Source organism: Aureobasidium subglaciale (assembly GCF_000721755.1).
Source record: "Aureobasidium subglaciale EXF-2481 unplaced genomic scaffold scaffold_11, whole genome shotgun sequence".
In the NCBI taxonomy this organism is placed as follows: Eukaryota; Fungi; Ascomycota; class Dothideomycetes; order Dothideales; family Saccotheciaceae; genus Aureobasidium; species Aureobasidium subglaciale.
Window position 1 is genome coordinate 757398 of NW_013566984.1, and position 23881 is coordinate 781278.

The following is a 23881-nucleotide window of genomic DNA, read 5'->3' on the forward strand; positions in this document are numbered from 1 at the left end:
TGATGATGACAAAGAAAAGACGTAGAATTGGGTATGGACACATGTTTATCTAGAAAGGCTCCTTCTCGTCGGTGCGGGCCTGTGGGTTCAATAATCAGCACTTCTCCTTGCCATATATCCCATTCAAGACTCACAATGACAGCGCCGGCGCCGCCGAGTTCCCTGTCGAGGCCACCGGGGAAAGTTCTGGGAACGGAGGCCTTGTCGGGGTAGTATTGGCGAACAACACCCATCAGAACGAAGACAGATGCGACAAAGGTACCGAGGAGGACGGCACCGAAACCAGGCTTGAAGTGGGTGTAGGGCTCGGTCGAGAAGATGCCAAGAGTGTCGTTATCCTCATGGACGGGCTCGCCGAAGTTGCGACGTTCTTGCGGATCCCACCAGCTGTCGTAAGGGTCACGGAAAGCGCGCTTGACTGCTGGGGGGTTGACGTATCCACCGTTCTGTTTGGCCCTGGTCAATTCGCGTCCGTGTTGAGCCCAGCAAGAATTCGATAACGCACCATACCAATGTCCTCCACAGCGACCTCACCGACAAAGTTCTCCTTGTTGGCATTGTTCTCGGAAGCGAAGCGCAGTTGTGTGAGGGTGGTGCGGGGAGCGACAGTTCGCACGGCGCTGGAGAGCGGGCGTGCCGCGGCGAGTCTGCGGGAGAGCATCTGGAGAGACGTCAATGGATGTTCGAGAGGTGTTTCAGGCGTGAGCGTACGTTGTGGGATGTGGTGGCAGCAATCGTCAATTACCAAACACCTTGAACCGGTATGCGCTTGCGGTCATCAGCTTCGCGCTTCTTGGCTGGCCGGAGCGCGGAAGCCGCGATGGGCGGCAACTTCCATCTCCATAGATTTGCAAGCAGCAAGAGAGCGGGAAACGCGCCAAGCAATCAACGCTAGATTGACACGACCACGAACTTTTGCTCATACACCTACAATCCGCTGCCGTGACGTCTTTTTGCTGTATATCTACCCAACTACGTCCGATATTGCACTTCTGAAAGCGGCATGATAGTCAGCATCCTCTGAGCTTCCAGCGCTCTCATTTTTGAACGAGGCCCGATTGGCCTTGATGGAGATTGAGGGGGTCACGCTGCACGAGGGCGCCCGTGATGGCCACGAAAGCCCCAGTCCGCCTCCGCCCGACTTTCATCAAAAGATTGAAGACGACGACTCCACGAACGTCAACAACGCAGATGCCGTCGACGACACTCCAATACCCGACACCGATGTGACCGACTCCATACCGCCTGCCTCCGCTGACGACAAGGCTGCTGTCGACTCCGACTCTCCCCTTAGCTCCGAGGATGAAGCCGACTTTGACGCGTCTGGCCGACTCTCGACACCAACCACGACCAACAGTAAGAAGCGCAAGCTTGCCGAGCTCCAATCTGCATCCCGATCGCGTTCAGCTTCGAAACCCATCTCGCCGCCATGGAAGTCGTTCGCCGCAGATGGTCCTACCACAATCTTGGACAATGGAAAGAGAAGATCAGGCCGCGTCAATGCCCCTGCACCTCCGGTCTTTGAGAAGTCAACTCCGAAGTCAAAAAAGACTGCCGCAAAGACACCGGCAAGTAAAGGTTCGGTCTTGAAGAATGCTCAAACTGCTCAACAGACAAGTCAACCGAAGCCGAAGGAGACGCCAGTGCCCAAGCGCGAGAAGACTCCACCACGCCCGTCTCGTGTATCTGCCCGAATCAAGCAACTTGAAACATCGCCTGCAGTTGTCAAGAAAGAGGAACCCGCTCCGCCTGTGCCGTCACCACAAGTCAAGCGCAAAGCCGGCCGTCCAGCCAAAGCTGAGCAAGCAGTATCCACCGAGTCGCAAGCTCCCGCTTCACCCGAAAAGGCTTCATCGACACCGCGCATCAAGCTGAAGCTTAAGCGACCACAGTTCTCCTTTTCATCTCGCCATCCTGGCCATGTTGTCCAACCGCCACGTTTTCAGTCTTTGGAAGATATTATCGCCCACTACGACCAGAAGAGTAAAGAGGTTGCATACGAGAGCAGGGAAGACGACAGATACCAAGGCCTTGAACGACGCGCACCCGAGAGGGTCGAACAGGCACCCGAAGAGCGAGCTGAGAAGGAAGCTTTGGCACGTCTGAGGATTCTGGAAGCTGCTCAGCCAGGTGGCCCTCTGAGCGAAGAGAAGAGTTCGATCTATTTACCAGACGACCAGAAAGAGCCAGCACAGCAATACCACCACTGGGATTATCTTTGGACTCAGGGCGCTTTCTTGCGATCGCTAATGGACAAGGAGAAACGCGCACACGTGGACAACGCCAAGAAGATCGCATACGCTTGTCTGGCAAAATGGAAGGAGAGACAACCTCAGACTGAAGAAGAGAAGGAAAAGCAGGAGAACGAGTGGTACAGACTCATCTACCGCCAGACTGTCAAGGACATCCAACGGAAATGGGATCTTGTTGGTGCCGAGATCGATCGTCGGAGAGCATTGCGATACGAGGAAGAGCAAAGGATTGAACGAGAGCTCAAGATGCAGAGTATGCTGGAGAAGTCGACAAATCTGCTAGACAAGCGTCGCGCCCTGCTGGATTCTGGTCTATCGATCGACGGCGATGAGGATGAGAACGATGACCAAGTCAGTCTCAGCGAAGGTATTTCCGGCGATGAAGATGACTCGGACGCGTCAGACCGAAGCCTCGAAGAAGATCATCGTATGACCTCATCCGAGTCTGAAGGCAGTGATGCCGAGGAAGGCGAAGACGATGATGTTAACCTGTCTCCGGAGGCACTTCGACGAAAATACAGCAATATTCCAGACATACCACAAGATCAATCCGACGACGATGTTAGTGACATGGACGTTGACGAAGATGACGATCAAGATCCGGGTATTGCAGACTTGACGAAAGCAGACAAGAGCGACGACGAAGACGAGAATGATGACATGCAAGACGAAAATAAACCGCTTGAAGAGGAGCGAGATTACTCGAAGGTCCAATTGGAAGAAGTTGATGATGCTCTCCTTGACGACAGCGACGAGTCTACCAACATGAGCGATGAAGACATGAGCGACGAGGAGGAAGATGGTGAAGACGAGAGGGAGGAGGAGGAAGAAAGTGAGAGCGAAGATGATGGTGGTCTGCTTGGTTTCTTTGGTGGACGCAAATCCTTGACGAAGGAGAGTCAAGCGACGCAGGGTGTTGAAGCATCTGAGGACGCCGAGGAGATGTCTGAGCAGGAAGATGAGGAAGTTGAACGCGCATCCGCGATAATCCAAGATCAGCCAGCAGAAGCGACCGACACTCTCGACCAACCTGATGAGCTTGCGCAAGCGGATGAAAGCCTCTCGGAAAATGTGAAAGGCGCCGATGAGCCTGATGACCAGACCTTCGTGGAAGCATCAGAAGCTATGGATGTCGATGATACCGACAGTGTTGCGACACCGCTCGACAACAATAACCAATCGTCCGCTACTGAAGCTCCCCAGCCTATCATGTCAGAAGACGTCCACAACGCACAGTCAGTTGCATCTGCAAAACAACACCATCCGCAGGCAATATCAGCGAATACAAATATCGAGGACGCTGGTACATCGCAAACACACGCCCAGTCCCTGAGTCCTCATCACAACCTGCTATCGGCAGATTCGCACGCAGGAGACAGAAGTAGTCAAACATCTCCCAAAGATGACACTACTATCGAGCCTACTGAAGCTGAATCAACCACTAGTGTCGATTTCGACGAAGCTGACAGGATGTCCGAAACTAGTGACACGCCTCAACCTGGCAAGTCGTCCAAAGTCAAGATACCTTCTCTTCTGCGAGGTACTCTCCGAGAATACCAGCACGAAGGTCTGGACTGGCTTGCAAAGCTTTATGCCAACCAGACCAATGGTATCCTTGCAGATGAGATGGGCCTTGGTAAGACGATCCAAACGATCGCTCTTCTAGCCCATCTCGCCGAAGAACACCACATCTGGGGTCCTCATCTGATTGTTGTACCAACCTCAGTCATCCTCAACTGGGAAATGGAGTTCAAAAAATTCTTGCCTGGTTTTAAAGTTTTGTCATACTACGGTTCTGTTGAGGAGAGAGCGCAAAAGCGTAAAGGTTGGAGTAACCCTGACATCTGGAACGTCGTCATTACATCTTATCAACTTATTTTGAAAGATCTGCCGGCTATCAGAGTGCCAGAATGGCATTACATGATTCTGGATGAGGCGCACAACATCAAGAACTTTAATTCGCAACGCTACCAAGCCATGATCAGACTCAAGACTCATGCGCGACTCCTGCTGACCGGTACGCCGCTTCAAAACAGCATCATCGAGTTGTGGTCGCTCCTCACCTTCCTGACTGCTGGTCAAGACGGTCAAGGTATGGGCGATCTTGAAGAATTCACAGAATGGTTCCGCAGACCCGTTGATGAGATCTTCGTCGATGGTAAGAGTAAACTTGGCAATGAAGCTCAGGATATTGTCAACAAGTTGCACCACTCTCTTCGTCCATACCTATTGCGCCGTCTGAAGTCCTCGGTCGAGAAACAGTTGCCGGGCAAATACGAGCACACGGTCATCTGCAGGCTTTCAAAACGTCAACGTCAGCTCTATGATTCGTTCATGGCTCTTTCTGACACCAAAGCCAAGTTGACTTCTGGAAACATGATCAGTGTCTCGCAAGCCCTGATGTCGCTGAGAAAGGTCTGCAACCACCCAGACCTTTTCGAAGAACGTCCTATCGTAACTTCCTATGCAATGAAGAAGCCTTATACGCGTCAGCCACGGTCAATTGCAGCAGACTTTGAGATTACGGACTTGTTCTTGCGAAGGAAGATGTTGAATCAAGATCCTCATGAGGTGCTCGATCTGAACTTCCTGAGTCTCAATCTGACGTCTCGAGAGTCGAGGTCAAGGTACCATGTTCGACGTAGCAAACAACTCAGAGCTAGTCGGGCTATGGACCAGATTGTGCGGAGGGAAGTCGAGCGACTGGGTATCCATACGCTCGACAGTTCATCCTTCACGTCTGTCATTGGACAACAAAACCATATGACTGCAATGGACAAGCTGAACCGCCTGCGTCAATGTGCATTCTTGACAGAACAGCGGACTGAGTTTGCGCCTGTCTTTGGTACTGACCTCATTGAGCGATGCACAACATACACGTCAGACCGACTGCGGCAAGCACCTCCGAGAGATAAAGCTCTGCACTCAGAGTGGTACCTGGACTCTTCTTCTCTAATCCTCGACATGGTCAAGAGTGTTGATCAGAGATCTTTGTCGATGAATACTCTCATTCGCAAGTTTGCATGCATCACCCCGAACGCAGTGGCTCCCGATATTTTGCCCTACATGGTCCCTCGAAACACAATTCGCGGTGTGCAGTCAATTTCTCAATCACCTGAACCGGATGCTTTCCACGAATCACGCGTACGCTTGTCGATTGCATTTCCCGACAGGCGTCTTCTACAATACGACTGCGGCAAGCTCCAACGCCTTGCCGAACTTCTGCGCAGTCTCCAAACACGTGGCTCGCGCGCTCTAATTTTCACTCAAATGACTTCGGTCCTCGACATCCTGGAACAATTTCTGAACATTCACGGCTACCGCTACCTCCGTCTCGATGGAAGCACGAAGATTGAACATCGTCAAGATATGATGGAGCGCTTCAATCGCGATACCCGCATCGACGTCTTTATCCTCTCTTCCCGATCGGGAGGTGTGGGTCTGAACTTGACAGGTGCAGATACAGTCATCTTCTATGATCTCGATTGGAATCCACAAATGGACAAGCAATGTCAAGACCGCGCTCATCGTATCGGTCAAACCCGCGATGTGCACATTTACAAGTTCGTCAGTGAACACACCATTGAAGTCAACATTCTGCGGAAGTCGAATCAAAAACGTCTGCTTGACGAAGTCGTCATTCAAGAAGGAGAGTTCACAACTGACTACTTCAATGCTCCTGCTGCTAGTGTGGAAGATGAAGCTCTTGGCGATGCATTCGCTGGTGCGGCTGTAGAAAGAGTGTTTGGCAATAATGTCGGCGAACATAGCGTACAGAAAGTGTTGGAAGCAGTTGAAGATGCCGAAGATGTTGCCGCTGCCCACGCACAAGCCAAAGAAGGTCAAGAAGACGACTTTGACTTTGATGCCAATGGCAACAATGCCACTGCCACTGCCACTGCCACCGCCAACCAGAGTCGGGTTTCGAGGACCCCAAAGACTAGTGTGCCGCCCACACCCGCTGAACCTGCCGACGCACTGGAAGTGGCTCAAGAGCTCAAAGATGGTGGGGAGGAGTTTGGGCATGTGGATGAGTATATGCTCAATTTCTTGGATTGGGCACTGCAGGGTGTGAGATATGTTCCTCCTCCTGACAAGAGTAGAAGGGGAAGATTGGACAAGAACGGACGGGATCGTAGTCATCGTCCTCGTGTACGCTAGCTCCGTTGAGATCATTGGTGGAGTGTCTTGGTATTGCATAGCGCTGACTTTTTTGTGTGCTTTTATCATTCGCTTCTGGGGTTTATCTCCCGCATTGTATCATTTATATCATTCGTTAGTCATTTGCAGCAGAACGCATCAGATCAAATCAAATAGAGACCGTGAAGTTGATGATCCGCCTTCAGGTCTCTCGAGAGCTGGAAGATAAAAGTACATCAACGCAGGCTCCGTAGCTACTGATTTATCGACCTACACGGCTATTTTATCAGGCTACCGCTGAGTTAGTCTTCGACCCACTGGACCTTAAGGGTCTTGTCGCTTTGTAGATAGAGCGCTAAGATATGAGGAAGAGCAAAGGAAGAAGGGGGGAGCGGGTCAATGACTCCTTCTTCCTCCTGCCATCCTCTGCTAGATTGACAGTTTTCTCAGTAGTCCTGGATCTAAAATGGATAGGTTTGGGAATACGCCGCTCTGTGTGGGGTCTGTTGACCTCTGTCTCTGCTCTGCGTTTCTCCTCTGCTCTATTTGATTCCGTCGCTTAGGATGATGTAGCCACTTCTATCTCTATCGCTTTGTGGATACGGAAGTTTAGAATGCTGTCTCTTTAGGGAACTGGTCATGTTTTTGACGTCTAAGAAGTGTGACAGTTCAGATGCATTTATAGTGATGGCCTCTTGCTTTTGGCATTATAACTGATGTGTGAGAGGTGGTGGAAGTCAGGATTACTTACACCTTCGTTGCCATATATCCATCTATCTCACACTGCATGAAACAGTCCATATTTTGAATTTCTGTATCAATAGGGAGTAATGATTTCTCGGAATCCCAATGACGCAGCAACAGTAAAGTCCATGGCTGCATGTTGAATATAAGTACTTAGAATCGATACGTGATCATCAGAGGTATAAAAGGAGTACTGTGAAGGTTATTCACGATCGACTTGACATCCTTTTCATCCTCCCAATACACCGACACGAAGGCGATCATTCAAGCTTGTCGCAGCTTTTCACCCTCTCGTCGGATTCGATCATGAAGTATGGAGCATGACAAGGCAGGTCGTAGGGTCTGTGTCTCCCTGCCTTTGTACTACTCCCTCAGAACCTTTAAACACGAACTCAAAAGACGAGATACCCGAGACATCCTACTTCGACTGAGGTTCGTTAACCCCCATCTCTTGTCTCTTGCTTTGAATTCGGAGAACAGCAAGAGCCTTAACTCCGGCCCTTGACATCTACGCTGTACTTCCTTCTATGCTCTTCAGCAAAGCTGAAAGTCAATCTCAGCACCGAGAACTCTGCTATCATGTATACCTGTGGTAGCTAAGGCGACTTATATAGCTTCGTGCACGTGATGTACACAGATCTGGAAATATGCACTTCATCCATCCAAACTTTCACCATTGAGCACTCTCAAAAGCTGCGTGCTTGCTTGGATTCTGAGCAAGCAATACACAGTTGTGAAACCCTCTCAAGAGCTTTGTTGTTGGAGAAGTAGCTTCAAAAGGTTCACGGCCGCCATCGAATGTGTCTCTCGTTGTTTTGTCGAGGCGCAAGATGTAATCTCCCAGAGCATGTGATATGATGTAGATAAGTATAAAAAGGCCACCAATTCCATCTACTAGACAACAATCGATTACGAACACGACAAGAGCTTGGAGGCTGGATGAGTCCTCGCAACAGCTCTAGACAGAAGATTGAGACAGAAGATTGTCCTAGTGGCTCAAGAGCTATAGGGGCAGATAGAGGTCAATGACTCTCCCCTGTCTCAATGCCCTTCCAGGGACTGTCCATGTCAACATAGGAATAACCGCCGGTGCAATGTAAGACCTTCCTAAATGTTCATTGACTTGTCTCTCTCCTTGATCGCTTTCTCTTGCTGGGACTCGGAACCAACCTACTATCTCGTAAGAAGGCTTTGGTAGTCCGGACATCGGTCTTCCGGCCTTGGGGACCGTCGGGTCCAGGTTGGGTTGTTCGCCGACAAGTATTGGGCCACGGCCGGGAGAAGCTTTATAGGCATGAACGTGTTCGAGACTCAGACTATGATGAGGTTCCTTACGATGTCAGTAGTAGGCATATATTCGCAATGATCATCCGAGATCGACATAAATCTATGATGCATACGGAACTCTTTGTGATCAAATTCTGATCATGTGCAGCTAGAAGTAAGGCTCATTGTGTGATTTTGTTCTAGCGGAGTATCGTGTTTACCATGTGACCCTCGACTTCTGGACTTTTGACTCTCTAGTAAGTTGCTCGTTCTGCAATACCACTCGTCTCGTCCAAGCGAACATTCCGGAGCGCTGCTTCACACACGTTTATGTCGCATATCGATTGGACTTGACAGCCGGCCCAGGTCAGTAACTCTTCTATACATCGCTACGTCCTCATATGTACGAGTACCCGTAGATCTCTTCTACGAAGTAGATCTAGGATCTATCCGTACGGAATACCTCAACTGCTTCGAGAGTCGTGGACCTCTGTCTCTCTTCTCTCTTGCTTCATCGCGAGAGCGGATACACACTTTGATCTATCTGCCGAGTGACATCAGCAACGGGCCTTGCCGCCATAATGCGCAATGTGATAGAGTTGACTATGTTTGCTGGTGATGTAGTAGACTTGATATAAGGAAAGGGCAGAATTCTTTACTGATATACCGTTGCATGTGAACAGAGAGAAGGAGGTGAAGAGACACGAGCAACAGTCGCAACGAATGTATGACAGGTCTAGAAGACAATGCCCCGTTGCTGTAACTTTGAAAACTCTGAGGTATGTTGTTTAATGGCAAGCACAATGACAATAACAAAGGAAGGCGCGATGATGTCCGAGTCAGCAGGGGATACACTATACGAAGTCATGTCTCTCAAATATACCAGGTTACGTTGCAGAGTTCCGCGCTTTGCTTCACACGTCATGTGTTTGGGAGATTATTATTATATAGCGTCATTATATCATACTACTAATCAATATGACCAGCGCCTGTGCGGTCCTCCTGCTAGTATCCTGGTTGTGTCATTACCAAGCGGTGTTATAGTCGATCATCGTACCACCTGCCTCTCATATTCCTGCTATCCAATCCTCTTATTGGCAGACTGCTTGTCGATCTGCTCAAAATTGCTCTGGAGCATCTTATCCTTCTCCTTGCGACCTTCATCCCTAACGGTTTGTAGTCGATCAACAGCAGAGCTAATCAGATCGATGTGCATCTCCAAAGGCATTCTTTCTCTGTCCACAATAGTCGGTGCAGCAACATCATCTCTGAGTTGACTGAGATTGTTCTCGATGTCCTTGAGCTTGACAAGTGTCGAAATGACATGCTGCATAGCCGTCTTGCGATATCTGCCAACGTCGTTCAGAGTTGCTAGCTGTTGCTCCTGCTTCGCTAGTGCACCTCTATTGGCGCCGAGCCTAGTCCACAGAACACCCAAGAGTTCGCGATTGGCGTCCTCGACCTTGAGACCCTCGCGATGGGCAATGTCTGATATTTGAAGCAGGCGTTCATCGAGGTTCTCTAGAACTCCAAGGAGTGTGTTGGCTTCTAGGATACAGACTTGAATCTGCTCTTCGACTTCCGAGGTGTGTCGAATGTATTGGTCGTAGATGACATCCTCCGAAGAGTGTTGAGGTACAGCCAGAGAGAAGGCAGACAAATACTGCGAAAAGAAACGAGGGATGATACCATCGGATTCTGGGGCGGCTTCAATACCTTGCAGTACTTTCATTGTCCAGCGGTTGGCAGAGAGTATGCCATCCAATGCCCGAGAAATTCTAGAGTTAAACTGCGACAAGCCGTCACTAGCTTGGCGAGCCGTCTCGATGAACCCGTCAAACTCATTGACAAGCTCGTTGCGTGAACCTAAGCTGGAGTACCTGACCACGGTGCGCAAGTCGCGGATGGATAGCTCAGAGTTCTTCATGGCCATCGGTAGAGCGGCTTGATGGACAGAAGATTCCAAAATCTCCTCGAAGTTTGACTGCGTGACGACTAGCTTGTCAAACTCGACTGGGCGTCTGTGACCATCATGATAATTGTTGACGCAAAACGGAAGATTCAGATAGCCAGCTCCAGGTATGTTGCACAACGGAGATAGCGCATTAGTGACACTGTGGACCAACATGGTCTTTGCAATGCCTATGCCAACTGCCATCAGTACTACAATCAATGTGTAGCCAAGGAGTGGTTTCAGAGCATTTGCAGCAATTGAGAAGACTGATAGCACATATTTGAGCAAAGGCAGGAAAAGGTTGCGCCAGACATACTGGACATAGTCAGGCGACGCGGTTTGAGTGGTAGTTTTGGCAGTTTTGCGTCCACGTCTTTCGGGTTGAGCAACAGGAGTGACACGCTTGGCAGATACAGATTTTCGAATAGTTGATGCTCGCATCGCCGGTTTTGGAGTCTGTCTTGTTGGTGTTCTTCTCGGAGGATCGTCTAGATATCCGCTGGCCTCAGGAGTGGGCATGACGAACTCGGGCTCTTTGCTTATCTGCAACGCATCCCGTTTGCGAGGTGACGAAGATGACTGACCTTGCGACGAGACTTGTTGAGGGGGTGATTTTGGCAAGGTCACAGATTTGTGAGAGTTGTAGTACGCTTCTCGAATACGCGGTTGGAATTCCTCTTCCGATGTAATGGCTGCAACGTCATCTCGAGAATCGTCCATGTTTGCCCAAGACTCCGAGAGCTGGGGTTGAGTGCCGCGCGTGATGCGTGTCATGTTGTCGGCGTCGCGAGCCAATCACTTTATCTTTATCACAGCGGGACGATCAGTATGTGTAGACTGAAATATGCAGGTCTGTGAGATGTCAGATTGGAGCGCGACAAGACAGAATCAGAATTGGACAGTGAACCTGTTCCTGCTTATTGAATCAATTCCAAGACGCGAAACTGGTGGGTGACGCGAGGGGATGCGAAGGCGCACTTTGATTGGCTTTCATTGACGTCACCGCCTCCCAAGCAAGTCACGCACCCTTACCGCTGAACCTTTCTCTCAGCCTGGCCAACTGTCATGAAATCGCGACTGACCTGTTTATTCGTTCGCGATATTCGACAGAATGGATGTCTGAGATCAGCAGTGAACGTACGACCCAGCCGCGGCTGGCACAATGCAAGCGCCATATGGCGTCCATGCCCCATGCTGTTGACCCGTGGCAACGTCCTCAACCATCAAAGACGAACTATCTTTGCCGGTGTCTCGCCCTTCATACTGGTTCCTGGGGTCTTTGTGGGCCTTCTCATAGGCCATTGGATACACAAATGTTTGCTCATGGTCTTGTTCCAGAACAAGATTATCTACATGCCATCTCTTCCTCCAGGCTCAAGACGCGAGAAACTGGATGACTATTCAAAGACATGGGCTGGCGTGTCTTGGGAAGAGCACAAGATCAAATCATCGGATGGCACGAAACTCTCTGTCGCTATCGCGCGTCCAGAGGACTCGATGATTCCCGTTCGAAACAAGGACAAGCAGGTAGTTGTACTTTACTTCCAGGGTAACGGTGCTTCCATCCCGCCTCGCACACCAATGCTTTCGAATATCCTCAGAGCTGCGGCAAAAGATTCTCCACACCATTGGACCTTACTCGCACTGTCTTATCGCGGATACTGGTCTTCTTCAGGACGTGCTCATCAACGTGGCATTGAGAAAGATGCCCAAGCTTTTGTCGATTGGGCTATCCGAACCTATGGGCAGGATCCAGAGTGTACTGAATTGATCCTCTGGGGCCAGAGCATTGGATCTGGAGTCGCTGCATATGCCGCGTCGAAGTATCAGGAGTCATTAAAAGATACCAACACTGCTCCGATATCCCGGCTCATCTTGGAGACGCCGTTCATCAGCATTAAAAGTATGCTTGCAGCAATCTACCCTGACTGGTGGGTGCCGTACAAACACCTCTGGCCTTTCCTTCGCAGCTGGTGGGACAGCGAAAAAGCCTTGCGCACGATTGCAGATGCGCCATGTCCACCTAGGATTCTGATGGTGATCGCTTCTGGAGATGAGATCGTCCCTCGAGCTCAAGCCGACCAATTGGAGCAGCTTTGCAAGGATCTGAGCTTCGACGTCACCAGAAAAGATGTACTGGGTGCTTTGCATACCCAAGCCAGTACTCTCGAGCAGGGTAAGAGAGTCATCTCGACTTGGATGAGAGGCGAAAAAGTGTGAAAAGGCTCAGATAACTCTCGCTCGCCTCATTACAACGAAGACCTTCCTGGCCTTGGACACTTGACCATGCCACCTCTTGTCTATCTCCACTGGGCCGTTCCACCATCCTGGTGCTTGCCCGACCCCGCTGCCTCGGGAGAATCTCGGCTTTACTGAGAAAACTCTGCTCTCGGTATGCCGAGGTGATTCATCTGCACGCTGTCCAATATATTGGACATTCATACATGAGGTTGGTCCTGGAGATGTCTGATATCTAGCCTCGCTCTGTTCTGTTGTTTGTTAGACCTACCTGGCCACCGATTCTTCATCAAACAGGTCGGTTAGCTCAGTTGGTTAGAGCGTGGTGCTAATATCATCCGATATCATCCGATGTCCTCCGATATACGGCACGCCAAGGTCGCGGGTTCGACCCCCGTACTGACCAGTACATCTTCTTTTGCCGACAAGGGCGGTATAGCATGTTTTGCGTGGGTGATGGTCGATGTTTTGAAGTTTTGGTGACTCTGAATTCTTTTGATCAAAGTGCCAAGACTCATGGAACCTCTTCACACAATGCCGCAAGATCATGTTCCTGTTAAAATTTGTGTCACAGCGTGTTGTTGTGCGTCTGCAATCTCATGAGGGAGCGATGGGCAAGAAGTAGGAATATGTCAGGAGTGTTGTCAGAAGACGTCCGCTCTAAGCCAGAGCCGGGTTGAGGCTTCCAATCCATACAACAGCGTCCCTGTATGCTAGGACTTGTCGCCCCTATCTTACTTCACAGTGGCATAGAGCGGCAACGAGCTCTGTAAGAATAGTTGGTTTCTGCATCAAGCATCTTGCGGCAAGGACTCATGAGTAATTATTCTCGTCAATCATGACACATCATCGTAGGAAGGGATGGCTGTCGAAAGAGCCTTTACACCATCCGGTCTCACCCAAGAATACTGGTATGGTCATTGACCGTACTTTTCAGATTTCTAGCTACTAGTCCGGATCAATCGATACAACAAGGATGTACACCAGCTTTGGGAGATGTAGATAGATTGTTGTGATTAGGGATATGCAAACGGGTCATGGCGAATACTCAGACAGTGCTTCTATTTGCTTCTGCGACAAATTCACGTGCGCTGCTCTATGAACACCTTCTTGGACTGCCTTGATCTGCGCAAGAGCACGAGACTATCAGAGTACAAGCATGACTGAAATCATGAGTCCATGTTATGGCTACGTCTCAAGGTTTAATTCAGAACCAGCCCCATGGCATTCGCACAAAAAGACATCTTGAAACGACTCGAATCTATGACAGAACCATGCAATTTATATTCATGCTAAAAACAAATGATCCTCCCAGCAAACAAGAACAAGAACAGAGAAACACTCTTATGTATTCAACCCTAATATCCTATAACACGTCTTACTTTAAGCATCCACCTCAAAAGTAATGCAAGCATCCAACTTGGTCCCCGCATAAGTAGCAGAGAAAGGATACTCGTCATCACCCAAATCCGTCAATTTAGGGAAATAAGGTCCCTTCCCACTCGCGTAATCACCTTGAGCCGCAAGACAACTCTTTGTAGTCTTGTTCTTTCCCTTGCCAACGTTGTACGTTTTGAAGACGAAACTTTGCGTCTCTGAGCCACTGGTGGAGCAAGAACATTCACTCAAAGTCAAAGGGCTATCCTTGTATTTTGGGGTCTTGGAGGCTGTGGCGGCGCCGAGGGCGAGACAGTAACCAGTGTCGAGGTGGTAGAGGAAGGAGCCTGTGGTGTCGTAGATGAATTCGTCGCCGAAAGAGCCGAGGGAGGTCCAGAGGATGGGATCGTGGTTAAAGTCGATAGGAGTGGGGAAGCCTAGAGAATAGCCACCGAGACTTAGTTGGCCTTGAGAGCCAGAAGTCTTGGGACATACGGGCGCGGAAGTAGGAGAGGAAGTCTCGCTGGTGGTGGAGCTTGCACTGTCGCCTACGGTGATGGTGATAGTGGAGACGATGGAGGTTACTGTTGTTGCGCCTACTGTGGCGTCCGTGGCTGTCACGACAGAGCCGGAGGCTGTGGCGGTTTGCGTGACCGTGATGGTGCCGGTGGCGATCTGAGAGCAAGCAGACGAGATCTTCTGGGATGGCCAGCCGACGATGGAAGAGGGAGTGGGGATAGCACTACGCTTTGCGAGGGCTGCAATTGATGCTGCGGGATCGACTGCCGCAGGTGTGATACTAGCACCAGCAGTAGAAGCAGCATTGACTGTCAAAACGCTGGTCATGTAGTCGATCATGGTCTCGTTGTCGCTAACGGTGATGAATGGTAGCTCGACCGTGGTAGTGATAATGTTCACACTTTCTTGACGCTTATTATTCTGAGGGGCTCCCGTGACCTGGACAGTCTCTGTGGAGTATACAGAAGTGACGGTGACCTCCTCAGTCGCGGTTGCAAAGACTGTCGTTGCGCCAGGAGTTACAGTTGCTACAGCAGTCGCGGTTGGGGGCACGTATCCAAGGTAGCTTGTGCAGAACTCAGAGCCAACGCTGCTCAGGTAATCGATATCGCCAGGAAGAGCTGCGCAGAGCTTCGGATAGCCGGCCTTTACCGCAGTGGTGTTGGTCAAAGCAATCGAGTTGGAAACCTGGTAGGAATCCGAGTCGGTCGAGTATCCAAAGTTGGTGGCATAGCTCGCGTCAGTGGCTTCGGTGTAAAGTGCACAAACAACTGTCTTTGGCACTCCATCCATGGATAGAATATACATGTTGGCGTAGACGCAAGTCTTGTAGTTGCAATCATCAGGAGCTTGAGACTTGTCCCACGCAGTCTGCTTGTCACACGCAGCAGCGCAAAGAGCAGGATCATAAGAGTTGAGGTAGACAGGCTGGATGAATCTCCATTGACCGGCACTGTCATAGACTGGTGCATTGACAGCGCCTGGAAGAGTGTCAAGAGAGTAGCCAGAAGGAGCAGTGGGCTTGGCAGCTTTGTTGTATCCGTTGCTACCAGTGACCAAGACATGGAAAGAGCCACGCCATTGTCCTTTGTTAGTTGCAGTGGAGGCAGTCTGGGGCATGCTGTAGAGAGAGCATTTGATGACATCGACAGGGTTGTTCTTGCTGTCAGGATCCTTCTCGTAGTAGATGTTGGCAAATTGACATGAACTAATCTTATCACAAGCAGCTGTACATTGCTTAGGATCATAAGTAGACAATGTCTTATAAGTCAAGTAGCCATTGGCCTGGGTGGAGCCCTGCAAGCTGATAAATGCTGGAGTATACCCAGAGGGAACATTCTAGTGAGATGATTAGCAGAGACTCGAGTGCATTACATGATGAGCAATGCATACAAATTTTGAGGTATCGATGGGATAGCTCGTATCGCGACGCTGAACGTTGCCAGAGAGGCCACCAATGTACGAGCGCTTTTCGATGGTAGCATCAGCGACGGGTGTCTTCGTCGGGGCAATAGCACTTGTTTCAGCAACCATGACGGCGGTCTGAGCATCGGTGGCTGCTTCAACTAAGGCGAGAACTGCGGCGGTCGCTTCAGCCGCATCATATGTAGCTGAAGATACAGCATCGACAACACCAATTGGAGGTCCAAGGATCGATGGTTCAGGAAGAGCTGCGATATCTGAAGGGTCAATGTTGCTGACCAGTGTCGTAGTAGCGCCGTCAACCTCGACGGCAGAGCTTGTTTGGCCAAGGCTCATGCCACCAAAGGCAAGAGCCGCCAGAGCGAAGCCAGACTTCATAATGATGCTCAAGTTGTACAGAATAAGAAAGAAGGAGTAGAAATGATCTGCTGCGGATCAATCTGGGGCAGACATGATCTGCTCTTTATATTCATGGTATATCCACTACGTGAAGGATTTCTCGGAGTTTCGTATCTGCTTGTCAGCATTCTACCATGTCAAGGGTGGTACGTATCCCTCACGCCCAGCCAGTCGTCGTACATATCCGAATGAAGCGGCTTAGAGCGATGGTATGAGAGGGGCTTATACGGGGCGGGAGATAGTACTAGTGTTCGGCAAGAGTGTGCCGTGGCATCAGCATAGTCTCAAATCATGGATGTGCTGGCAAGACGCGTCTGTCTTGTCAGATCCATACATTTGGTTCGCTGGGATATGTCGTGTTTTTTGCCATTGCTACAATAGCATGATCCTGTGCTGTCAGGTCTCTCGCAACCACAATGCTTAGATGTGATTTTCGTTGTGGTTTCAAACAGAATGCATATCTGCAAAGCATATTGTCGTACAACATGGTTTGACAGCATGTCGCTTAGCTTAGTCGCAGCATGTGCAGAAACAGATTTAGGCTGTGATGATGCAGTCAAGCTCTCTTCCATGCACTTACATGCCGACTTCCCAGTTTAGATTCCTCAAGTCGCGTGGAAGGCGAGAGCGAGCCTCATCCCTCACCTGTGGCGTCGGGCTCCTACAGACAACTCCAGCAAGCTCTTCGGACAATATTCCAGCTACAGGTCGGAAAATGTCACTCGACATAACCATATTCCATGTGGATATCCGGATTGGGTCATTGTATTGTCCGGACCTGCATGAACGCCAGTCTCAAAAGGTAACTAGCCTTTCGGAGATTCGCAAAACTGCCTCGTAGATGCATTTTTGACTCGCATCTCCAATTATGGCACACAAACACGCTCGTGGATTGTCGCAAGGTTCATAACTGACAGAACACAAAGAGAAATGGTCGAGATGTGGAAAGCGCGAGAGCGAAGATGGTTAGGAGAGTCGGAAACAGTTTGAAGATTCAAGTTGACCCCGCTGTGTCACAAGATGAGGCTCAAAAACAGCTCAGCGAAATGTCTCGGACATTGGTAGGGCTCGATAGTGGATATTCTGCAGCCCGGTAAGGGTAGGATTAAATGCTCTCGTATCTACTGCATACACGCAACACTCCAAAGCTGAAATCGCGTACGGTCTACGAGTCGGCTAATCATGTGGGTGAATCTGGATATGCCGAGCGAGCACGCTTCGGACTTTGCAGGCGAAGCTGAATGATGCACTGGTATAGCAAGGATTAAAACAGTCTATCGAGTATAGGAGCGCAGTCTGAAGTCAGACTACGCATTGGGCGTTATCGAGAGAAAAAGGCGCTCTTGGGCCGCTTTGGCTGAGGGTCTGCCGCCTTAGGTCGACCTCTTTTCTTCCCTTGACCAAGCTCTGAAGCTTTACCTTGTGGAGAGCCCGACGGTGATGCAGTCTCACGAACGATCTCCTTTATCGTCTGCTTTGAAAGACAGCCATCTATATGCTGATTGAAAAGCACAGGATCAGCAGACTGCGGCTGACTACAGATGGGACAATCCCATTTCTTTTCTTGATCGCCTTCGTCGTCCTTGCCCTTATCTTCAGATGCTGCTGCAGGCACGCTTGCTATTATTGTACCTGCGTGTCCGGCTGCTGACTGTTTCGGAGTATTATTGTACTCATCCCTGTACTCTTGACTCATCCTTTCCATGGTCTCCAAGTCGTCCTGCTTCTCTTGGCGAGCGGCTTCCTCAAACTCCGAGTCAGGCCATTGCTCCCACTCGCCTTCGCCGGCAGGTACGAACGGCTTTCTCGATGCGGATTGTGGTTTGACGGCGAAAAAGGTGTCGATGTTACTTTTCTTCATGCTAATTAGCGATGTAAGCCTCAGTCCCATAAGGCGTAGGGTGAATTTGGGGATATCCTTTTCCAGCTTGACAAGCATAGGCAAGGCGAAATTGTATAAATCGTCAGCCATATGCACGGCTTTGGGCGGCGCGACCTGGCGTGTGAGGATCTCGTATGTATGCAACTTCACTTTCAAGACTAGTGTCCTGCCCTTGAATTGTGTCCTCTCACAGTCTTTCTCCAACTCTTCTGCAACATGTCGGAGCTTGTCGCGAAGCTGCTGTGGATCGGACATCTCCTTGAATGTACTTTCGGTGCCAACACTCTTGCGCTCATACTCTTCTGCAGGCTGAACATTGGTCCTGCCAAGTCCGAGATATACACCCATCAAGAATTGAAACGCCTTCTCACCAAAGAGTTTAGACATGTAGGCACGTTCGGCAAAGATGTCTCCGCAAGCCTTGACACCGATAGCGTCAAGTTCACGCTCGAAGACTCGGCCGATGCCGTTCACCTTGCGCGTGGGCAAATCCTTCATGAATGACATGATGCTTGCGCGGTCTGAAGGCAGCTTGAACTGGCCATTAGGCTTATTCTTGTTGGAGCAGATCTTTGCCAGCTTTGCATTTGCAGCGATGCCAGCAGAGACGGTGACTTTGCATTCTTCGAAGACTTCTGCACGCAGCTGCTGGACGACATCTTCCGGATCCATGTTGTGTTCCTCGCAGTAGGGTGTGATGTTGAGATAGGCCTCGTCGACACTGGCAGCTTCAAAGCGGGCATCGTATCTGGCGAGGACCACACGAATTTCTTTCGCTTTGGCCGAGTACTTTTCGAAGTTTGGCGAGATGTGAATGAGTTGAGGACAGAGCTTGTCAGCGATGTAGCCAGCCATACCACTGCGACATCCGTGTTTCCTCGCATGGTAGTTGCAGGTCGTCAAGACACCTTTTCCAACAGCGAACGGAACGTCCTTGAGATCTGGGCGGTCGAGCTCTTCCACAGCGGCATAAAAGGCATCGCAATCGACATGGACGATGATCTGGGTCAGGTCACGGCTCAATTCGAGCTTCTGTACGTATTCGTCTGCTTTGCGCAAGTCGTAGCTCAGGTCTATCCTGTCAAGCTGGCGTTTCTTTGCGAGAATGCGATTGATCTTGATGGTTAAGGTCTTGTCCCTGGCCTCTTCGTTGTTGAAGTACTTGCTGCCCTTGGATGCTTCATAGATGATCTCCGACACCTTTTTCTGATCGACATCGTCTTGGCCAGACTTTGTGAGAGACGGGCCTAGGAGATGATACTTTAGTGTATGGTGCTGACTGGCATCGGGCACAGTCGGGCTAGTGGTGGCAGGCTCAGCGTCATCGACAGCATCAGCGATGGTGTCATGGCGGACAGGGCCATCCATGTCGGTTTGTAGACTTGCGCATCAGGTGATGGTCACCAGATGGCAGCGCGATTTTGGCAAGATAGATCAAGAGCCGCTCAAATTGTTTGCCTCAAGCAGACGGGCAGATTCGCGAAGCAGGCGCGAGCGCGGGGAAGTCGCGAAGGAAAAAGGAGGAAAAAGAGAAAAGAATGACAAAGTTCGCGGGCCGTTCAGGCTTTAGTGGGCAGGAGCGTCATTCTGGAGATTCCAGGACCTGACAACCACGGCAACCGACGTTTAACACTCTAATTCGAGTAGGCAGGAGCCGCTCTCTTACCCATGAGACTCGAGAACATGCACCGGCACTTGGACTCTGAGGTACCGCTGTAGACATGATTGGATGGTCGTCGGCAACGTTTGTGCAGACAAATCGACAGGACCCTCTGAAATAACAATAACCCATCATGGCCAACAACCGCAATGCGACGTCGAATAGCACTGGGACGCGCTCTGGAGTGCCACTGAAACCCACCCTCGCTCGAGCGCCGAACACTCCTCGTCCGCCGCAGGATGCAACAAACACGACATCAACACCGCCATTTCGTCCGAAACTGCAAGAGTCGGACTTTCGACCGAAACTAAACAATCACAAACCCACGCCGTCACCCCTCTCCCATACACGTCCGACGGCGCAGGTCGCCTCTACGCATACCACGCCCCAAGCCTTGGCTGGAAAGGCACGAACCGCGTATATCATAAGCTCGACGCCAACATCACAAACACCCTCCAACAACACGCCGAGTCATGCGCAAAAGAGGCCGCTGGTCATCTCTCCCACGAACACCGAACCCGCTGTGCGCCGTCCGCAACTCACTGCATCTAATCGAGCGAAGAGTGTAGTCGGCCCTGCAAGGCCTACGGCCGCCAATGTTTCGCGTCCGCCTGCCGTCACTACAAGGACTGCTCCGACAGTGCGAGGCTTCGTCAAAACACCGGATTCTGCGAGATCGAATGCCTCGACCTTACAACCGCACGTCTCCGCTCCCCAGAGAGTCTCTCCTTTGCCCACCTCCCGTCCCACTTCGGTCAAATTAGACAAAGACTCGAGTTCAATGTTCTTTCATGCAAGCGACGCCAAAACACAATCACAGCCTGCTGCTCCAGTTCAGCCTCCCAGATTGAGAAAGACCCCGTCGTTTCTGTACGCCAATGGTCAACATGCTGCTTCGGAAAGCAGACCACCCTCACATGCAAGTTCTTCCCCAGTCTTGTCCAACGTATCTGCCGTCACCGACTTGCGCTCTCCCCAGCTCTTCGTGCAGTCACCTGCTCCTTCAGACTCGGCGCTTACTCCAAATATTGTTTCACCCCCTCTGAGTGCTGTCTCATCCGCCTCGAATTATTTTACGACTCCCATTTCGCCTCCAAAGAACAATATACACTTGTCGTATCGGAAGGGCGCGTCCCAGATATTCGCTCTTGGAGGTCCACCCCTACCTTTTCAACCCGCACAACCTACTCAGCGAAAAACTAGTAATGCCTCGATGCGAAGCTCACATCTGAGAAGCACCAGTCTTTCTTCAATAGACATGGGAACTCCTGATCGAAATCGTCGTCAATCACACCCTATACCTGCCATCACAGAACCCCTTGATGAGAATGCTTCGCTCGACTCGCCTACACCGTTGACTGAAAGCGGACATGATGGCTCAGTCGACGCGCCACCTTCTGATGACTCTCCTGAAGACGATGTTCTCTCTGTTGACCCGTATGCCGAGGCACGTCGCGAACGCAAAGTTCTTGATTTGGAAATCTCAAACTCTTCTCTCTTAGCCATCAATAAGTCTCTTGAGCGGGAGCTCAGGAAACAAAAAGCCGAGTTGAAACGCTTTCGTCGCTTGAGTAGAGCCGGCCAATTTGCTGTCCCTCGAAGGCCAAGCGGTGCTGAAGGCGACTTGTCACTACTCGACGAGGAAGATGACCTACCTGACTTTGACGACGATGACGGGGGCGCTCGTCCGTCAAGTCCATTTCACTCAGTGCCCGAAACGGATACCTCTGATGAAGAATCGACTAGTTCCTCCGCGTTGCCACTGTCTCCAGGCGCTCAAGCTGATCGCGATGCTGCGCAGCGAGCCGACGACGAGAAGCGCTTGCGTCTTGACCTAAGTCGCCATCGCGAACTTTTGCTGGACACGCAACGAATGAACCAGTCCCTACAGCGTTGCCTCTACCGAACCGAGGGGCTCATTAAAGATGGGAGAAAAGCCCTCGACTACCAGGTCGCATCTTCGGAGGTGCAGCTCGGTGGGCGTATTCTCGACGGAGATGATGTAGATGACGCTTCCTCCCAAGCCGACGATGCCGAGAGCATCCATAGTATTGATGAACGGCCAGGCGCGCTACCAGACTTTGGCGAGCCTGACAGACGAAGCGTCGGCAGCGAGATGGATAGTGGCATTGACCTCATGGGCAAACGTGGCACATTGACCATGGCCAGAGACAATCCCAACTTTTCACGACCAACAATATGATTGTGAAGACAGGACAACTTGTATCAAGAGTACTCACCTGGCGTCGGCAACAATAGAAGTGGTGGTTTGTGTTTTTCGTCCGCATTGCGAATAGGCGTTCTGTCTGCATTTTGTCCGGCGTTTTGTTTGCATTTTCCTGGAGCGCTTGAATTTTGATCTTGGGTTGGCATGTTTTTTTGGTCTCGTTGCTGTTCTTTTTTTGCAATTTTCCAGACACTGGCAACCATCTTGCGGCAAGAAATATCCAATGGCGGCCCGCATACGTGTCACTTGTTCACCATACCACAGATCTCAACACTTCTCAACAGAAAGAAAGAAATGTCGACATACCAATGATTCACCATCTCCCTAGACGAATGTGGCTTCACCTGATGACCGAGCGCGTACAAGGAAACCTTGAGGAGATGGATCAACGACCATATTGCCCGATGGCGAGTTGTTGAACATGTGAGAGAAAATCCATGATCTTCGTGATGGTCGATTGCATCGTTGCAGATCCCCATCTTGTTTGATCGTCACCAAAGCCTCATCAGCCGCATCCGAAGCTGCCTTTGCTTAATTAGGATGCTGCTTCATTATTGACATGAACTGACGTCGTAACTTTATTTGGTGCTATGATGTGGTCATGTATATCATTGCTTTGGCGACTCGAGTGAAGCGATGTTGAGAAGCCAATCAGAAGGATTAGCAAAGTCATGATTTCCGCATTCTGCGGTGTACCCTTCTCCGCCTTTGTATACTGAGGCTTGGTGAGTGGGGAGGATGCAAGTCTCATGCACAAACTGCAAGTCTGGCACATCAAGATGTACTTGTCAACAGGCGCAGAGACCGCCGAACAATTACATGCGGCTCTCGAGCAGTGGACTGACGATATTCCCCTGAGGCTCTGCTCGCTTGACTCGAAGTTCTCTTATGAATACCATCTCGCAACGACCGCAAAATCGAAGCAATCGGGACAACCCTGTCCATAATTTATCATGTTGTTTGCAGCACGATTACCACCAGAGAACCCTCGATGATCGGGTCGTCCAAAGAAGCATACTTGAGGATCACATCAGGGCAAGAGTACCCTGCTTAAACCACAAGTAAGTATAACCAAGAATGATGGTAGCAACAACACCACAAAATTTGGTACAGAGGGAAGTCCGTGAGCCAAATATCGACCACTACGGAACCCTTAAAGTGACACTGCTGTTTGTGCCCTTCTTTTTTCGCAGCACGACGATAACCACCAGGAGGCGGTTCGGGTTCTCCGTGCATGACATCTTCGGAGAGCAAGATCGGTGATTCCGTGTCGCGACGGAGATAATCTCCATGCAGGCAAGTGAACGGACAAAGCAAGAGCACGGATGTGCTCGACAAATTACAGCATCGTCATTAGACATTGTACGACGATGCCAAAATGTACGTCGATTTCTCCCTTGTTTCTGCTTGGAAAAGGCGCGTATCCACAGTGCTTGTCAGCGATGACCTAATTGGTCTTGGAATGCTCGATCTGGAAAGGTCCGCTGTTCAAATCAGGAAGGAGAGATCGTCGCTTTGTGCGGCTGAGAATGATTTTCTGTGGAGAGCTGGAGCTTGGCAAGATTATCGAGCTTCTCATCATCGCCTTCACCATCGAATTGTGGTCAACAATAATCGCTTGCTGCTTCACTACTAGCAAGGAGGGCTCCTGGACGGTTGAATATGCCTTGAGACATACGCCATCATGAGGAGGCTCTCTGCACCGTTGCAAGCCCAACCCAAAAGCCACGATAGATTCTCAGGAACCTTCAGGGTGCGATATGCATAAAAGAAGGTACAACTGCCGCGGATCCTAACGTCG

The 23881-nt window shown here is 50.4% G+C and overlaps 7 protein-coding genes across 7 annotated transcripts; 3 read left to right on the forward strand and 4 right to left on the reverse strand.

Moving 5' to 3' along the window:
• Positions 1-29: 29 nt before the first annotated feature.
• Positions 30-661, reverse strand: AUEXF2481DRAFT_40472 (uncharacterized protein; the record flags this gene model as incomplete). The annotated part of the gene is made up of 3 exons (XM_013488106.1): positions 30-79; positions 135-446; positions 506-661. 3 exons carry the CDS (start codon positions 659-661, stop codon positions 50-52), a joined length of 498 nt encoding a protein of 165 aa, XP_013343560.1. The 3' UTR covers positions 30-49.
• Positions 662-946: 285 nt separating this feature from the next.
• On the forward strand, positions 947-6881 carry AUEXF2481DRAFT_40473 (uncharacterized protein). Its single transcript, XM_013488107.1, has one exon. It carries the CDS (start codon positions 1068-1070, stop codon positions 6411-6413), a length of 5346 nt encoding a protein of 1781 aa, XP_013343561.1. The 5' UTR covers positions 947-1067; the 3' UTR covers positions 6414-6881.
• Positions 6882-9314: 2433 nt separating this feature from the next.
• AUEXF2481DRAFT_40474 (uncharacterized protein) lies at positions 9315-11256 on the reverse strand. The gene has a single exon (XM_013488108.1). The coding sequence runs from the start codon at positions 11128-11130 to the stop codon at positions 9481-9483; it is 1650 nt and encodes a 549-aa protein (XP_013343562.1). The 5' UTR covers positions 11131-11256; the 3' UTR covers positions 9315-9480.
• A 291-nt stretch (positions 11257-11547) lies between these two features.
• On the forward strand, positions 11548-12576 carry AUEXF2481DRAFT_5441 (uncharacterized protein; the record flags this gene model as incomplete). The annotated part of the gene is made up of 1 exon (XM_013487975.1): positions 11548-12576. The coding sequence occupies one exon, from the start codon at positions 11548-11550 to the stop codon at positions 12574-12576; it is 1029 nt and encodes a 342-aa protein (XP_013343429.1).
• Positions 12577-13560: 984 nt separating this feature from the next.
• AUEXF2481DRAFT_240649 (uncharacterized protein) lies at positions 13561-16574 on the reverse strand. Its single transcript, XM_013488248.1, has 2 exons — positions 15883-16574; positions 13561-15828 (listed from the first exon to the last, which is right to left on the reverse strand). Exons 1-2 carry the CDS (start codon positions 16288-16290, stop codon positions 13978-13980), a joined length of 2259 nt encoding a protein of 752 aa, XP_013343702.1. The 5' UTR covers positions 16291-16574; the 3' UTR covers positions 13561-13977.
• Positions 16575-17288: 714 nt separating this feature from the next.
• Positions 17289-19693, reverse strand: AUEXF2481DRAFT_40477 (uncharacterized protein). The gene has a single exon (XM_013488109.1). The coding sequence runs from the start codon at positions 19559-19561 to the stop codon at positions 17633-17635; it is 1929 nt and encodes a 642-aa protein (XP_013343563.1). The 5' UTR covers positions 19562-19693; the 3' UTR covers positions 17289-17632.
• Positions 19694-19986: 293 nt separating this feature from the next.
• On the forward strand, positions 19987-22056 carry AUEXF2481DRAFT_5444 (uncharacterized protein; the record flags this gene model as incomplete). The annotated part of the gene is made up of 1 exon (XM_013487976.1): positions 19987-22056. One exon carries the CDS (start codon positions 19987-19989, stop codon positions 22054-22056), a length of 2070 nt encoding a protein of 689 aa, XP_013343430.1.
• Positions 22057-23881: the final 1825 nt, after the last annotated feature.

What these genes read in the sequence shown, in the direction of transcription:
- AUEXF2481DRAFT_40477 (XM_013488109.1), bottom strand. Translation starts at nt 19,561, where the DNA reads ATGGATGGCCCTGTCCGCCATGACACCATCGCTGATGCTGTCGATGAC.
- AUEXF2481DRAFT_40474 (XM_013488108.1), bottom strand. Translation starts at nt 11,130, where the DNA reads ATGACACGCATCACGCGCGGCACTCAACCCCAGCTCTCGGAGTCTTGG.
- AUEXF2481DRAFT_240649 (XM_013488248.1), bottom strand. Translation starts at nt 16,290, where the DNA reads ATGAAGTCTGGCTTCGCTCTGGCGGCTCTTGCCTTTGGTGGCATGAGC. An exon ending in CCATCGATACCTCAAAATTT is followed by an intron (nt 15,829 to 15,882) that starts GTATGCATTGCT and finishes TCATCTCACTAG; the next exon opens with AATGTTCCCTCTGGGTATAC.
- AUEXF2481DRAFT_40473 (XM_013488107.1), top strand. Translation starts at nt 1,068, where the DNA reads ATGGAGATTGAGGGGGTCACGCTGCACGAGGGCGCCCGTGATGGCCAC.